The 16,883-nt window shown below is 42.7% G+C and overlaps 1 protein-coding gene across 1 annotated transcript in view; it reads left to right on the top strand.

Moving 5' to 3' along the window:
- The window catches only part of samd4a (sterile alpha motif domain containing 4A), an 88,033-nt gene that overhangs the window by 24,574 nt on the left and 46,576 nt on the right, over positions 1-16,883 (top strand). The window contains exon 3 of the mRNA XM_088991941.1: positions 8,018-8,596. Within this exon, the coding sequence (XP_088848067.1) occupies positions 8,018-8,596 (579 nt within the window). The remainder of the gene's footprint in view (positions 1-8,017; positions 8,597-16,883) is intronic.

The raw sequence follows: 16,883 nt of genomic DNA, 5'->3' as shown, positions 1-16,883 counted from the left end.
ATTCGTTGTCAAGTTACAAATTAAAAAAATAAAACCTGATTTGTTTTTCCCCACCTCGGACAGACACAATTTTGGGAACTTCAAAGAGACTGATATTTTGTGCCATTGATAATGGGTTTATCGTGATCGTTCGTCCCTGGCTCATCGCAAATTACCCCAACAATTGAGCCAATGGGTACACATGGTAATAAATTGACTGACCAAGTCTACTGTAGGTATTTACCAAACTCAATACAGTATTGTGCTTTTCATTTCAATATGATCCGAAATACAAACATTTTTTTTGTATAAAATGGCTAACCTCCCCACAATATCCTGATAATTATCACATTGTGATGTTTGGACATCATTACTTTTCTACAGCCTCCTTATGCCCTTTATTTATGGCTCAGTCGTGGGGCTATGATTTAGTTCGGTTATGATACTTGATATATCAGTGATCACTAAAACTGTTTTGAAAAATGGCTGTATTCCATCATTTGAACACCAGTTACCAACATGACGTACAATCTGTGTCAAGTGCGTGAACACGCAATGAACACGCAACATGCCAGCGATTTGGGGGGGGGGGCTCTTTGTCAATTGGATTCACATGATGTTGTGGCTCCTTTTGTAGCACCTTCAATTAGTTGTGCTCAAGTCATTGTGTACAAGAGTGTTTGCCTAAGTTCAGCTGTGGGTCCGTTTGGAATCACTGCATTCTTCAGCAACAGGCTCTGTGGTATGCCAGCACATTCCCCACTGCTGAGCTGGAGAATCCACTCGGAAAGCAGCAGCGGGGACATTTCCTTTCTATCTCCTCCCACTCTTGTACAGCTCTTTTCTAGTTCGTTCTACTTAAGTCACCCTCACCACTCATCATTTTTTTTCACGCTTAACCCAAAATCCCCTAGTTTGTAGTTTTGGCTTCGTCTTGCCATATGTATTGTGTTGAAAAAAAAAAATCAATTTTCTCTCTTTGAAAAAACATAAAAATCGAACTTACTCTTCCCTAACTGAAGCCTGTGGTTTCTTACTTTTGGTAGGAATTGAACCGGCTGTGTCGGATGCGGTGTTGAATCACCAATGTCTCGAAAGAGTAGCCAAGCGTGGACGAAGTGAGACACATTTGTTTTGCTCACATGAGAATCACTGGACAGAGGTTTTACATGACACACATTTACACACGCACATGCACACCGCCTTGTTCATCACTTCCATAGGCTGCATTAGAAGCCTTTTACAAAGTTCGACCACAACCCCTCTGGGGTAACCATAAATTTTGTAAACGACACCTCAAAACATATTGCTTTGGTCAAAAGCATTATTATTAGTACATTATTAGAAGTAGTCGTTGTAGTCATAGTAGCATTGGGATTCCTCATAAATTGTATGTTTTAAGTATTCACCAGAATTCAGCAAAGTTTCGACAAGCTTCAGCTCTGGCAAAAAAACATATACAGTGAGACCTCAGCTTACAAACTTAATTGGTTCCCAGACAGAGTGTGTGAGCCAAAAAGTGTATATCACAAAAAAAATCCCATAGGAAACCATTAAAATGGGAATAATCCGTTCCCGGGTTTCCATAAAATATACTTAAGCCTTAAAACTACACACAATATACCTTATTCTATGTATAATAGATGTGCTATTGTATTGTAAGGAAAGAAATACTCTGCACTGTATAATAAAGTCACTTTATTTACATTTGTGATGGTCATTGATGGCTTGATGGAATGACGTTGTAGGTCGGAGGTCAAAGGGAATTGCTGTTTGGAAAGAGTCACATTCCATCTTCTTCTTCTTTTCCTTTCGGCTTTTCCCTTCACGGGGTCGCCACAGCAAATGAGTAACCTCCATCTTCAGAGGTATGATACGCATGTTTGTTTTGGCCCAGCTTTTACGTCGGATGCCTTTCCTGACACAACCCTCTGTATTTATCCATAAGGACTGTAATTAAAGAAATAAACTGTGCTATAAAATAAAGTCGTTTTATTCACCTTTATGATGGTCATTGATGGCTTGATGGAATGGTGTTGGAGGTCAAAGGTCAGAGGGAATTGCTGTTTGGAAAGAGAGGCACATACATGAGGACTGTAATTAAAGAAATGAACTGTGCTGTAAAATAAAATTGTATTTACCTTTTTGATGGTCGTTGATGGCTTATGGAAGGAGAGTTACGTTCCATAAGGACTGTTGGTAACTTAACCTCTGATGTGGCTTCTCTTCTGTGCTTCTTTGGAGACTCCTCATCATTTTTGCTGATTAAAAACCTCTTAATTGACACCTGTTGCCTTCTGACTTGTAAGGTCTTACGAAGCTGAGGCATCACATTATCGTTCATCATGTTGATGATTGTCATAGCCACAGTCTTTTCTGGATGGAACTGTTCGGTAAAAGCCTGCACATCATTCCACTTTGCCAACATTGCCTTTATGAGCTCACTTGATGCTGCAGCCATCTCCTCCTCGCCCTCAGATGTTCTCGAACCATCCGTTGCTGGCGTTAAAATCCTCAACAAGCGCCGAATTTCCAGGTTGGCGCATGACGATATCGCCGTGAATTAGCCATGCTTTCTCGCATAAAATAGCTTTACTCACGCTGTCGCCGGATAGCTGCTTTTCGTTAATCCAAATTGACAAAGTTTTTTTGAGAGCACGGAAACACCTTTTGCAACAGACGCACCTTTGATGGCTTCTTTTTTTTCGGAAAATGATAGCAATGGTTGACTTATCATAGCCGTGCTCGGCCACTAAATCACACAAACGCACACCGCGTTCGTGATTTTCAATTATCTCCTTCTTCTCAGTGACAGTGATTTTATTTTATGTCTTCTTGGGCTGAAGACGAGCCTGTGGTGGGTTTCTTTTTGGTTCCATAATAGTAAAATTATCAGCAAAAAGCTCCAAGGAGGCGATCGACGTGTGCATTCAATGAGAGGGGGTGTGGAAAGTAGCGCCGGCTGGAGCGCTGTTCGGTCGTGTGCTTCCGTTGAAGATCACTCCGCCAGATCCGAAGGTCGTGTGCTTTGGTGTTCTTCCGCCGAAGATTACTCCACCAGCCGTGGTGGGTGTGTATCATGAAAATAGTGCGTATTTCAAGGTTTAATTCTCATAATTTTGACGTTCGTAAGATGAAAAGTTCTCAAGACAAGGTGTTTGTAAGCTGAGGTATCACTGTATATATTTTAAAGTTGCCAGACACGAATACCAAAATTGGTTCTATAGCACCCTTCAACCCTCTCCATCCACCCTACAGAGGTAAAATGTTCATTATTTTTCTCTCTCAAGCAAGCAAAGTACAGTCTCCATCATTATGACACTTTTTTCGATTGTGCACCACTGTGTTGATAACATATTGACTTATTAGTTAGCTACTTGCTTTGGCTTTGTGCGTTTCATGTCCCATGATCCTGTCTATATTTAGCCAAAAAGTAATGTGTCTCGCAGTGTCCACACGTTTCTATGTCTGTCTCTGTTGGGTTGTGTTTATGTTTGCACATAACCGATATGTAACAAATGTGCTAATATAATCACATTGTCTCCACCACATTTGTCATCTGTGTCTAGCGATCCGATGCCATTGTAAAAAGGACAAACTCTTCAAAGGAAGGTCAAACAAAAGCCTGGTCTAAATGGACACCTCTTGGGTTCCTTATTTCACTTAGTTTGATGTGAATATAGCTTTTTATTACACGTTATTGCTTTTTGGGTGTATGTTCAAGAAAAGTGGATGCATTCAGATTAAATTAGTCATACAATACAATGCATACTGATTTATATAGCACTTTAACAACAGATGATGCTGTAACACAGCGCTTAACATGGGCAGCTATCTTCTTTTCCTTTCAGCTTTTCCTTTCAGGGGTCGCAACAGCAAATCAGTGTCCTCCATCTTCAGAGGTTTGATTTGCATTTTTTTTCCGCCAAGCTTTTACATCGGATGCCCTTCCTGAAACAGGGAATTCATTTTCCAATCTGATTATCCTCACAAGGGTCGCAAGGGTGCTGAAGCCTATCCCGGCTGGCTGCCTTCGGGCAGTAAATGGGAGACCCTCAACCGGTTGCCAGCCAATCAATTTATGTACCATTTATTTATTAAATATTTCACAATATTTGGCAAAATGTCAATGAAATACCTTTTTAAATAAGGTTAGATAGAACTTTTGTCCAGCAATATACTGCGAATGGACAGCTGAAGCCAAGTATTGGTAATGCATTCACGTGTGAGACCTTATATATTAGCTTTTGTGAATATTACATCAGCAAAATCAACCAGACATAGATAATGAGCTCTTAGTTGCTTTTATTCATAGCAAATGTGTCCCAAAGTTGAATTGCCAATGCAGATTGAAGATTGTTTACAAGACATACCCATGAGCTTTCCATGAGCATCAGCTGTCAACACACCTTCCCTCTGCATCATCCTCTCATATAATTTTTGGGAATCCTTCCTACTTTTCTAACACTGCCACTCACTTGGAAATGTGTCTTATTGCATATTTAAAATAATCATATTGCCCCCCCCCCCTCTGTCTGACTTTCTGTTTCAGTGTTTTTAGTTTTCTTCTCCTCTGATTCATCAGTTCCTATCAGGCTGCTGTTGTCCACACTTGCACAGAGTAAACCACATACTGTAATTTGTCGGGGTGCATTATGTTCCTTCAATATAAGACTACCCTTTTCCGCCTGTCACTAATTGTCGTTCTCCGACACTGCGTACATTTGGTCTCATGGCGAAAGGTTAATTTAGACCTGCATTATCTTTAAGTGTCGACGCATCTTGAGGTGAATGAGTTCACTAACGAGCGCAATGTTCTGCTTCTCACATATACTGTTAGAACCACACCTCATTTCTCTTTTCTTTCTCCCTCCTGTTAAAATTTCCCCCATCGAGGTCGGGGTGTGCTCATACATTCTTCAAGTGGCGGGAAGTGAAGAATTTCCCATATGTAGAAAACTGCTTTAATCTGGTGAAAGATAATTCAGCTTGTTGCAGTTGAACCAAAATGATTAATCCTTCCAGTCTGACTTGTATTTTTCGTATATTTCTAGTCTATTATCAAATGGTTGTTTTCATTTTGTCTGCCAAACACATTGGAAAACTAGCATGCTAACATGCAAAACTTTGCTCAAAGCAATTATAATAAAAGCTGGAACAAGCAAAACTCCATTTAAGAAAAACAATAAAAGCAACATTTTGATTAGTATAACATCCCGCAATGTACACTTATAGCGATGGGAGACAACTCACAGGGATCCCAATCAAAATTCCCAGAGGAGTGTATCTTGGTTGAGGTTTGTGCGTTGCCAAATACTGTCATTGTTTTAGTGGTTTCCGCAAAATAAAAATCAATTGCAATTTGGAATAAATCTTGTTTCATTCAAAGGAATGATGTATCATCGGAGCATGTGTCCTTCCTCCCTTTTCTCATCCCACTCAAACTAAGGGAAAAGTCCACTTTTTGCAGAGTGACAATTGCACAATTGCACACATCTAGACAAGTAAAACCAAGATTAAAAGATGAATTCCATGGTAATAAGCGCATGACTTAACCATTGATTTCTCATATATGAAAAATAGATGAATAATAGTTTATGTGCCTTTTGGAGGGATGTTTCAAGTCAGGTGGGGTGGGAGGGCAATGCAATTCAAAAAGCCAGACTTGCCTAAATTCCTGCACTAATTCGTTGATGATGAGAGCATTAAAATTGGAAAAATAGCATAAAAAGAAACAAAGAAAATATAAAACAGAAAAAAAAGTGATTAGTTACGATTAATTGAGTGTTGACTATGAATTTATAAATTCATCGTGATTATATAAATATAACCACGATTATATATTTTACATATTTACATTATTTCGCACTCATATACACTCTTTCATTTTCTGAATCCGCTTATTCCTCACTAGGGTCGTGGTGTTTACTGGAGACTATCCAGGCTGTTTTCGGGCAGTAGGTAGGGAACACCTAATGCCCGAAGCAGATAAGCGAATCAGAAAATGAATGAAGGAATTCCTTCCTTCCTTCCTTCCTTCCTTCCTTCCTTCCTTCCTTCCTTCCTTCCTTCCTTCCTTCCTTCCTTCTTCCGGACCACTTATTCCTCAGGAGGGTTGTTAGGGGTGCTGGAGCTTATCCCAGCTGTATTCATGCAGTAGGCAGGGGACACCCTAAACCGATTTCCAGCCAATCACAGGGCACACAGAGACAAACAACATCCAGGGCCAGATAAAATTATGTGGCGAATGTCAAGCATGTCAACTCCATGATGCTTGCTAGAGGCTGAACCAAAATTTCAAACTAAAATTTACTATTGTTATGTATTAGATATAGTCATTATTCATGACTTCTGATTTCAAAACAAGTTATCCATCAATTTGTCTTTTTCTGTGTATGTACAGTAATATGTGTTTGTGGTTAAACATTTATTTGGTTTAACAAGATCCATAGTCCTAACGGCCCTCCAAGGGGAAACGATAACTACAATGTGGCCCACTGCAAAAATAAGTTTAACACCCCTGCTCTATATTGTCCCAAGGTGTGAGTGAGCGCAGATGTTTCTTTGTCGTTGTGTACCCTGCAATTGGCTGGCAACCGGTTCAGGGTGTCCTACACCTACTGGCTCAAGCATCCCCCGCCACCCTTGTAAGGATAAGCTGACTAGAAAATGGATGGATAGATACGCGTAGTCATTATTTTTAAGGCTTATTCCAAAATGATTTACTGTCGTACCTAAACCCTGCCCATCTCTCAGGGGACAAAATGACAGTGAAGTCATCGGTGCTGCAGCTGTCCATTCAGTAAGAGAGTCTGAGTTGTGTCACCACAAAGAAGACCATGACTTGAGGATATCTTTGGACATAGTCGCAGATGTATTTTCCAGTTTAACCTCATACGTCAAACAGGGTCGAGAATTACAACAGTGCTCATAATCACGCACTTGCGTATCTACCAAGCTGGAAATATGGTGGTGTCTTTTTCTGTCTTGTTTGTATTTATTAGTTTAGTTTTTGAGGGGCTTCCCAAATCTGTTGGCCTGACCCCTGGGTATCTATAGCTCTTGTGCAAGATTAGGGCTCAACAGCCTCCTGCAATAGCTCAGTGACCTCAAAAATGATGTTTGTTACAGTCTAACTTTGCAGAGTACTTGAATGAAGACTTCAGAGAGCAAAATAAACCAATGACAGTGCAGGTCATCTGTTATTTTTTCATTTATTTTTGACTGACTTGCAGTTGCTTCATCTGAAATATTAGATTATACAGGGAAGGTTTAGTGTCAGGAGACAGGAAGGTGATATTTTGGTCTGTGCTTGTTTGTATGTTTATATGTTTTTGCCAGCTGCGTATTTTGAAGTCGAGTTTCGACAAAAGTTTGGACAGATAATGGCATGGGCCAAAAGAGAAAGTTACAGATCTTGGTAGTTTGTATGGAATGCTTAATTTATCATTATGAAATGAATATTTCATGGATAATAGCTGCGAGCCATAGCTTATTAGTGGTTTGCAAAAGGAAAGTCAGGTCAAACATTTTCGTTATCCATGTGACCGTATGAATCTAAAAACACCGTATTCTAACATTGCGTTTGTGGAGACGAGCGTCATGGCTCATCCCATCATGTGGTGCTCGCCTGCTAAGCCCTTCACTACTGTGTTGTCATTTTTAGTTCACAACAGATGACACTCCAAGGCAAAATGCCACCCCTGACACGCATACAAACATGGGGGATTTTTCTACTTAATTAGTTTTCTGCAAATTCAATATTAATTGGAATACCGAGTTTGGATTACAGGAGGCACACAAGAACATTTATGAGTCACTTACCAATGATTAGTACAACTGAGTACCAAAATCAAATATCAAATAATCATATAGCAGACAAAAAACTTTCAATTTACGGCTAGTGTGCTTTAGGTATTGTGGTTATTGTTTTTTGTTTTTTTTTTTACAAGTATGGAATTATTATTTATAGATTGTACTAATTATTTAAGTGTGTGTCCTAATCTTTTGTTTGTTCTTTTTTTTTGTCTCCACGCAGAGGTTATCAGCCAGTGGCAAAGCGAACCAAAAGAACGTGTCATCTCACTTGTCCTCACTCATTTGCCGCTACTCAAACCGGGCAATGTAGAAGCCAAGGGGGAGTATATGCGCCTCTTACCGCGCATCCTTGCACACACGATCGAACATGGCCGCCACCTGGAAGAGTCTCGGCAACTCCTATCCTATGCCCTCATCCACCCTGCCACCTCCCTTGAGGACCGTGCCGCGTTGGCCTTATGGCTCAATCACCTGGAGGAAAGGGCTGCTGCCACGGGAGACTCACTCGAAAGGCCCTCGCCGGCTGGGCCGCATCACCATCAGTCCACTCCACCGTCTACCCTTACATCATCGGGATCTTCCACCAACAGTTCTTCTTCAGGTAACCTGTACGCTTTGCACCACCACCAGCGCTACGGCTCCGACGATCGCCTCAACGGCTGGCAAGGCAGCAGAGATTCGGGGCTTGGGAGAGGCTGGCAACAGCAGGGCTGTGAAAATGGACACCTTCCTCTCTACCCATCAGCTTCTGTACCATCAACCATCAACACATTAGGAACCGGTGGAGGTGGAAATGCCCGTAAGTGTTTCTATCATTTGCTGTCATTTTTAGATTTCTGTCCTGGTTATGCTCATCATTTTGGTCTGTTCGTGTGGATCTTACATTAAGTGCAAGAACATCAAAGCTGTTGTCACTAACATTCACCTGTGGTTGATTGGTATCTTCTCTTGGCCGCAGTAAAGGCTTTCTTTCAAGCCCCTGAAAAAATCAGAACAAATAAAATGCTTTATGAGATAAGATAACAGATACCGAGTCTAAAATGGGCTGATTTGTAATTCATTTTAAAATCTATTCCCTCTTTGTAAGTACAGTGAGACCTCAACTTACAAACACCTTATCTTACAAACTTTTCGTCTTACAAACGTCAAATTTATGAAAATTAAACCTTATAATAAGCACTATTTTCATAATACACACCCACCACGGCTAGCGGAGTGACTCTTCGGCGGCAGCATACGACCGAACAGCACCAGAGGTTAAGTTACCAACAGTCCTTATGGAAGGTGACTCTCCTTCCATAAGCCATCAACGACCATCAAAAAGGTAAATAAAACTCTATTTTACAGCACAGTTTATTTCTTTAATCACAGTCCTCATGTAATGCGCCTCCTTCCAAACAGCAATTCCCTTTGACCTTCGACCTCCAACGGCATTCCATCAAGCCATAAATGTTGTAAATAAAGTGACTTTATGATACAATGCAGTGTATTTCTTTCATTACAATACAATAGCACATTTATTATACATAGAATACGGTATGTTGTGTGTAGTTTTAAGGCTTATTTAGTTGAAAAGTGTATTTTATGGAAACCCGGGAACGCATTATTCCCATTTTAATGGTTTCCTATGGGAATTTTTTTTTAGATACACACTTTTCGCCTTACACACTCTATCTGGGAACCAATTAAGTTCGTAAATTGAGGTCTCACTGTAATGCCAAAATTTCAAGATTGCCGTTGCCACATAGACTCCAACATATTTTGAAGATACAGTGGTACCTCGGTTCTCGACCATAATTCGTTCCAGGACCCTGTTCGAAAAGCGATTTTTTTCGAACGCCAAAACCACCTCTTTGCTCCTGTCACTTGCGAGTTGATAGCGGGGGAGGGGCGGCAGGGCTGGCTCTCCCGGCCGTTCTCCACCTGCTGTCAATTCTCTAATCACGGACACTCAACTCGCGTGTATCCGGTCCAAGGTATTTTCCCTGCGTCCCGTAAATTTATGTCATCTTCCGGGATTGCGTCATTTTGCACCCTCGTGTGCCATTTGCTTTTTGGCGGAGTAAGCGGGCAACAAATCGCTACGAGCCACGTTGACTCCACTTTCTCAGCGGGTTTCAAAACTCTGAAGTACACTTTTGAGTCAGGGTGTAGTCCGAAGCATGCTTCTGATTGGCTGCCGGTGCCGAGTATGCAAATTGCCAAACGAACGTTCGTTTGGCAATTTGCGAGCGGATTTAACAAACATTATGTGTCATAATTTTTCGCGTCTTCGAACGTTTGTTTGGCCATTTGCATAATCGGCACCGGCGGCCAATCAGAAGCCTGCTTCGGACTACACCCTGACTCAAAAGTGTACTTCAGAGTTTTGAAAGCCGCTGAGAAAATGGAGTCCTTGTAGTGTTAAGCAGGCAACACAATGCAAACGTTGTACACCCGCACGCGACAACAGTTGGTTACGGAGAGAGCGATACACCCGTGCGCCGCTCAGCTCCCCACTCATGCGTCGTATTGGCGTTCGAACACCGATTGATGTTTGAACGCCGAAGCAAGAATATCTCTAATATTTTGTTCAAACACCGATTTGTTCGAACTGTGAGGCGTTCGAGAACCGAGGTACCACTGTACAAAAAATGTAAATAGGATAAACCACAATTATTTGCATAGAGGGTCAATATTTTGAATTCATTTTCCATTTATAGTTTAGGAAAAGCTCCTACGTCCACACCTCTGCCCGAGTTCCGCCTTTTGATGGAATGAAAATGTTGAGCTTTACTATCACCTTTACATAGTGTGCATCCATCCATCCATCCATCCATCCATCCATCCATCCATCATCTGCCGCTTATTCGGGGTCGGGTCGCGGGGGCAGCAACTTCAGTAGGGAAGCCCAGACTTCCCTCTCCCCAGCCACTTCTTCTACCTTGTCCTGGCGGAGCCCGAGGCGTTCCCAGGCCATCTGGGAGTCGTAGTCTCTCCAGCGTGTCCTGGGTCTCCTCAATCTGAGGCTCGACTTTCCGACAGACCCGCCCCTCTAGAACCCCTGGATAGACCTTTCCAGGGAGGCTGAGGAGTGTCATCCCTCTGTAGTTGGAACACACCCTCCGGACCCCTTTTTAAAACGGGGGACCACCACCCCGGTCTGCCAATCCAGAAGCACTCTCCCCGATGACCATGCAATGTTGCAGAGACGTGTCAGCCAAGACAGCCCCACAACATCCAGAGCCATTAGGAACTGCGGTCGGATCTCATCCACCCCCGGGGCCTTGCCACCAAGGAGCTTTTTAACCACCTCGGTGACTTCAGCTACAGAGATCGGAGAGCCCACCTCGGAGTCCCCAAACACTGCTTCCTCCAAGGAAGGCGTGTTGGTGGAGTTGAGGAGGTCTTCGAAGTACTCTGCCCACCGATTCACGAGGTCTCGAGTCAAGGTCAGCAGCACCCCATCCTCACTGTACACAGTGTTAGTGGTGCACTGCTTTCCCCTCCTGAGACGCGAGATGGTGGACCAGAATTTCCTCGAAGCGGTCCGGAAGTCGGCTTCCCTGGCCTCACCGAACTCTTCCCATGCCCGTGTTTTTTCCTCGGCCACCACCGAGGCTGCATTCCGCTTGGCTAATCGATACCTGTCAGCTGTCTCAGGGGTCCCACAGGTCATATAGGCCCGATAGGACTCCTTCAGCTTTACGGCATCCCTTACTACTGGTGTCCACCAACGAGTACGGTGGTTGCCGCCACGACAGGCTCCAACCACATTACGGCCACAACTCTGATTTGCCACCTCAGCAAGGGAGGTACGGAACATGGTCCATTCGGACTCAATGTCCCCCACCTCCCCCGGGACATGTGTAAAGTTCTGCCGGAGGTGGGAGTTGAACCCCTTCTGACAGGGGATTCCGGCAGACGTTCCCAACAAACCCCCACAACACATTTGGGTCTGCCAGGTCGGACTGGCATCTTCCCCCACCAATAGAGCCAGCAGGTGATGATCAGTTGACAGCTCCGCCCCTCTTCACTCGATTGTCCAAAACATGAGGCCGCAAATCCGATGATACAACTATAAAGTCAATCATCGAACTGCGACCAAGGGTGTCCTGGCGCCATGTACAGATATAGACAATCTGTGTCGAGCACTAAAGTCCAATAACAAAACACCACTCCTGTTCTGATCGGGGGGGCCGTTCCTCCCAATCACGCCCCTCCAGGTCTCACTGTCATTGCCCACATGAGCATTGAAATCGCCCAGCAGAAGAACAAAAACACCCCCTAAAGCAGGGGTGGGCAAACTTTTTGACTGGCGGGCCATAATGGGTTCTAAAATTTGACAGAGGGGCCGGCCAGGCCAGGAGCATTTGGAGGCAGTGTTTGGGCCGGATATACCAAAGCATTAAATGTAGTGTGTGCAAACCTCAGCACAGTAAGCACACTACAACCCAATTTATTCAATGTCTTTCAAACGTGAAAAATAGCCCTTAGCAATTCATACATTTGCCTCAAGGAATATGCAAGATATGGCATTTACATACTATTTCACGGATACCTGGAATATGAGGCCAGCAACTTTTCAGAGTTGTCTGCCCTGGTGTCCGCTAGCTTTTTTCATGAGTCAGTTTTTACTATAATTTGGACAAGTTCGGCGGGCCGGATTAAAAAGCCTGACGGGCTGTATGTGGCCCGCGGGCCGTAGTTTGCCCATGTCTGCCCTAAGGTCTACAAAAAGGATGGGTACACTGAACTGCTGTTTGGTGCATATGCACAGACAACAGTCAGAACACGTCCTCCCACCCGAAGGCGGAGGGATGCAACCCTTTCGTCTACCGGGGTGAATTCCTACGTACAGGCGGCGAGCCGGGGGGAAATAAGTATGCCGACGCCTGCTCTACGCCTCTCACCGTGTGCAACTTCAGAGTGGAAGAGAGTCCAACCCCTCTCGAGAGGGCTGGTACCGGAACCCAGGCTGTGTGTGGAGGCAAGCCCAACTATGTCTAGTTGGAACTTTTCGACCTCGTGCACCAGCCTGGGCTCCTTCCCTGTAAGAGAGGTGACGTTCTACGTCCCAAGAGCTAGCTTCTGCAGTCAAGGATCGGACCGCCAGGGTCCCCGCCTTTGGCTGCCGCCCAGCTCACAATGCACCCGACCCCTCTGGCCCCTCCCATGGGTGGTGAACCCTTGAGAAGGGGGACTCACGTTTCCTCTTTGGGCTGAGCCCGACCAGGCCCCATGGGTGTAGGCCTGGCCACCAGGCGCTCACCAACCAGCCCCATCTCCAGGCCTGGCTCCAGAGAGGGGCCCCGGTGACCCGCGTCCGGGCCATTTGTTTTTCTTTATATGGGGTCTTCTGAGTTGTACGTTGTCTGGTCCCTCACCGAGGACCGGTTTGCCATGGGTGACCCTGCCAGGGGCATAAAGCCCCAGACAATTATCATTGGGTTCATGGATTGCGTATCTAGCATGCTTTTTGTACAGTAGTTAAGTGAAAAATAAACGTATGCATGAAATAAAAATGTCTTTACACTTTTTTAATGACTATTTTCTTTCAAAAATGCAACCAATGCAAAATCCTCACGTTCGATACACACGAAACCACGAACGCCTGCATGTACAAATATATGAAAATACATGTATGGAAAACGAAATCTGCAACGTTTACATTACTTACGTTGATGAAGTATTATGCGGCACGTCGAACTCTTTTGCGATGGAAGATTTGCTCCTTGTTGGATTCTCCTCGACAGCCACTATTGCCTTGTACTTCATTCCGAGATCACAATTCTTACGTTTCCCCATGGTTTAAATTGGTGTTGAACAACAGTACTGTATATAAGCTCTGCTACGCCTTTTTTATTGTGCTCGCGTATGACAGTTCAAAGCACGGAAGCTGGTAGCAAATGGCATCTGCGACACTCCGCAAGGCACGGGAGCTGGTCACGTGACCAGCTCCCGTGCCTTGCGCCATTTTCTACCACGTGACCAGTCACGTGACCAAGCCACGTGACCGACGGCGCGACCGATACAGATTCCGATAATGGTGGTACTGTATAGAAACACCTAAGCAATATCGATTCACCTTAAGTATCTTTTGTATCGATATAAACATAGCAAAATGGCTGGCGGCAGATGAAAAAGAGCACCATAGTAACTGGATTATTGTAATATCCATGAATCGTACTAAACGGAACTAATTATACATAAAAACACTAGAAATGTGCGCGGGAAATGAAAATAGTATCGTCATAAGCAGTATTATCAATATAACCGATATCGATATAATGAGACTTTACTATACGTATATTAATTCAGGTAATTTTGTATGTACAGTACTTGTGAATAAAATTGCTAAGCTTGAGCTAAAAATGGATGCAAGTCGTATGCCCCGCCAGAGTCCAGTGAATTTGAGTGATTCCCACTTTTCAGTATATCTTCACCAGACATTTCAAACTCAAGGCCCGGCAGCCAGATCTGGCCTGCCATGTCATTTATGTGGCCCTCCCGAAAGCAAATCATGTATGAACTTGAGTGATCTTTAATTTAAAGCAGATTCTTTACTTACAGACAGTGTATTGTAGGTGTTCAAATACCTGACATGTTTCGGCGTATATCAAGTAGACAGGATGAACTTAGGACAACGATTGAGTGATCTTTGATCAAATTTTGACCGATATGTCAAATTGTCACATGGAATAAATAATGTTGAGATTTTTCATTTGTGACTATTTTATTTCAGCCATTTTTCTTCCTTCTCAGTGGGACCTCCCAAAATGTCGATCTTTTATTGATATGCTTGTTTATTCATTTAGGAGCGCAGGGGTTAACAAAAACATAAAACAATAATTGAACTATCATACTTAACCTAAGTAATTACTGAATACTGAAGAAAATTTAGCAGTCAGTTCATTTTATTTGGTGTAAGCGCTAAAATGATTAAAGATTTTTCCGGTTTCACTGTCATAACGGCCCCCTGGCGGAAGACATAACACAAAATGGCCTGTGATAAAAATAGTTTGATACCCCTGATCAACATCTTTTTCCTTATCTTTGCTCCAGTCGTCTTTTGAAAGCAGCCTGTCTCTTCCTTGACTGACACACATTTTTTTACGGATAAAGAAAGGGGGTAACATGCAATATTTCATATGGTGAGCCTCAGAAAATAAGCTCACGCAGTTCACATCCAGCATAAAGCGTTCAGCAATCAAATAGCCCTATATGCGCGAGTGAATGGCCAACTATCATTTTATCGGGATAAGCCAAAACAGGTAGGATTAAGAAGCTCCATGCAGTGTGTGAACAAACAGATCTGGATGTTATCTCACTTATTACACAAAAATGTTTATTGCAGATTATAGGAGCTGTTACACATACATACATATGGGTATATTTATAATAATAATAATAATAATTTTTTTTTCAAGCACCTTTCAAAGCTCTCAAGGACAATTTACAGTCACAGGCAAGCATAGATACAATAATAAATAAAATACAGTAAAGTCTCGTTATATCGATATCGGAGATATCGATAGTCCCGGTTATATCGATACTATTTCTATGCAGGCACAGAGAAAATTACATGCAAACAGGGTCGGATATATCGATAGTCCCGGTTATATCGATATTTTTTCGGACTCCCTTGAATATCGATATAACGAGACTTTACTGTACAATTATAAATAGAAACAAGAGATACAGCTACACATAAAATGCAATTTTAAATACCTTGGCTTTTAGATACCTTGGCTTACGAACTTAATTGGTTCCCAGACAGTGTGTAAGGCGAAAAGTGTGTATCCCAAAAATTAATTTCCCATGTGAAACCATTAAAATGAAAATAATCCGTTCCCAGGTCCCCATAAAACATAATTTTCTACTTTCTAATTTTCTAAGCCTTAAAACTACACAAAATATACCTTATTTTGTGTATAATAAACGTGCTATGGTATTATAATTAAAGAAATAAACTGTACTGTATAATGAAGTTGTTTTATTTACCTTTGTGATGGTCGTTAATGGCTTTATGGAATGGAGTGGCCGGTTTCATCAGCATTAAACACTTGATGATCACTTGTGGGTGCTTTCTCTGCGATAATTTTACATAGTTCCTCATCAGTTGTGTTCCGTTTAGCTGGGTTGATAGCTTTTTGCATCAAGTGTACATATGGCTTGCGTGGGTTATTTTTGGAGCCTGATTGATGGGATATTTTAACCTTGCATGTTTTAGAACATTCACACTGAATAACTGCTGCACATTGACCAATTCTTAATAAATGCAGAGTCATGCTTATCACTGTCGGGTATTCCCAGACCCCCCAAAAAATAGGGACGAAGTTATGTTTAGAAAAACAACGGAAACTTGTCCAGCGTTATATCTCATGTGTTTTACTTGTATAAGTACCATATTTTTAGGTGTATATAGCACACCGTAGTATAAGGTGGACCCCCAACGAGTGGTGTCTTTTCAAACTTTTTCCATATATAAGGCACACTGGAGTGTATGGCGCACCTTCAATGAATGAACAAATGTTGTTCAAATATAATAGATAGTTTAAAGTTTTCCAAGTAAGAGGCATACCACAATATAAGGCGCTACCGTAGAGGCTGGGGTTATGCACTACTACTTCTACAGGGGGAAATGGAGTAGGGGGCTGCTCACAGTAGTTGCGAGACCTGTTGTGTCTCAATATTACTTCACATATAAGGCGCAACTTTCATCTTTCGAAGAAAACCATGGCTTTTGGGTGCGCCTTACACACCGAAAAATACGGTAGTTGTTTTAGCTTTGGTCAAGCGTGAGGTCATTGTCAATCACTGAAATCAGCAACCTACCACTCTCTTTGATCATGCGTCATGTCTCCTAGCTCAACCACATCGCATTCTCACTTCTGTCTTCAAATACTGTCACGTTTTGCGAGGTGGTGATGGCGGGTGCGGATCCCAAAAAGCAGGCAGGAGGGAGCAGGAGGTTGTTTGACAAATTCTATTAAAATAAAGGTCAGCAGGAACAAAATGTAAAACATCAAAATGATCTGAACAGAAAAAAAGTATCAAAAGAAAACCAAGTGTAAATGTCCGCCACGGTTAAACAAACACATGCA

The sequence above is a fragment of the Hippocampus bargibanti genome, linkage group LG03, assembly GCF_051943395.1.
Source record: "Hippocampus bargibanti isolate YZ-2025 linkage group LG03, ASM5194339v1, whole genome shotgun sequence".
Taxonomy (NCBI): domain Eukaryota; kingdom Metazoa; phylum Chordata; class Actinopteri; order Syngnathiformes; family Syngnathidae; genus Hippocampus; species Hippocampus bargibanti.
Note: the sequence above shows the minus strand (reverse complement) of the source record. Positions and strands in the feature narration are given on the sequence as shown.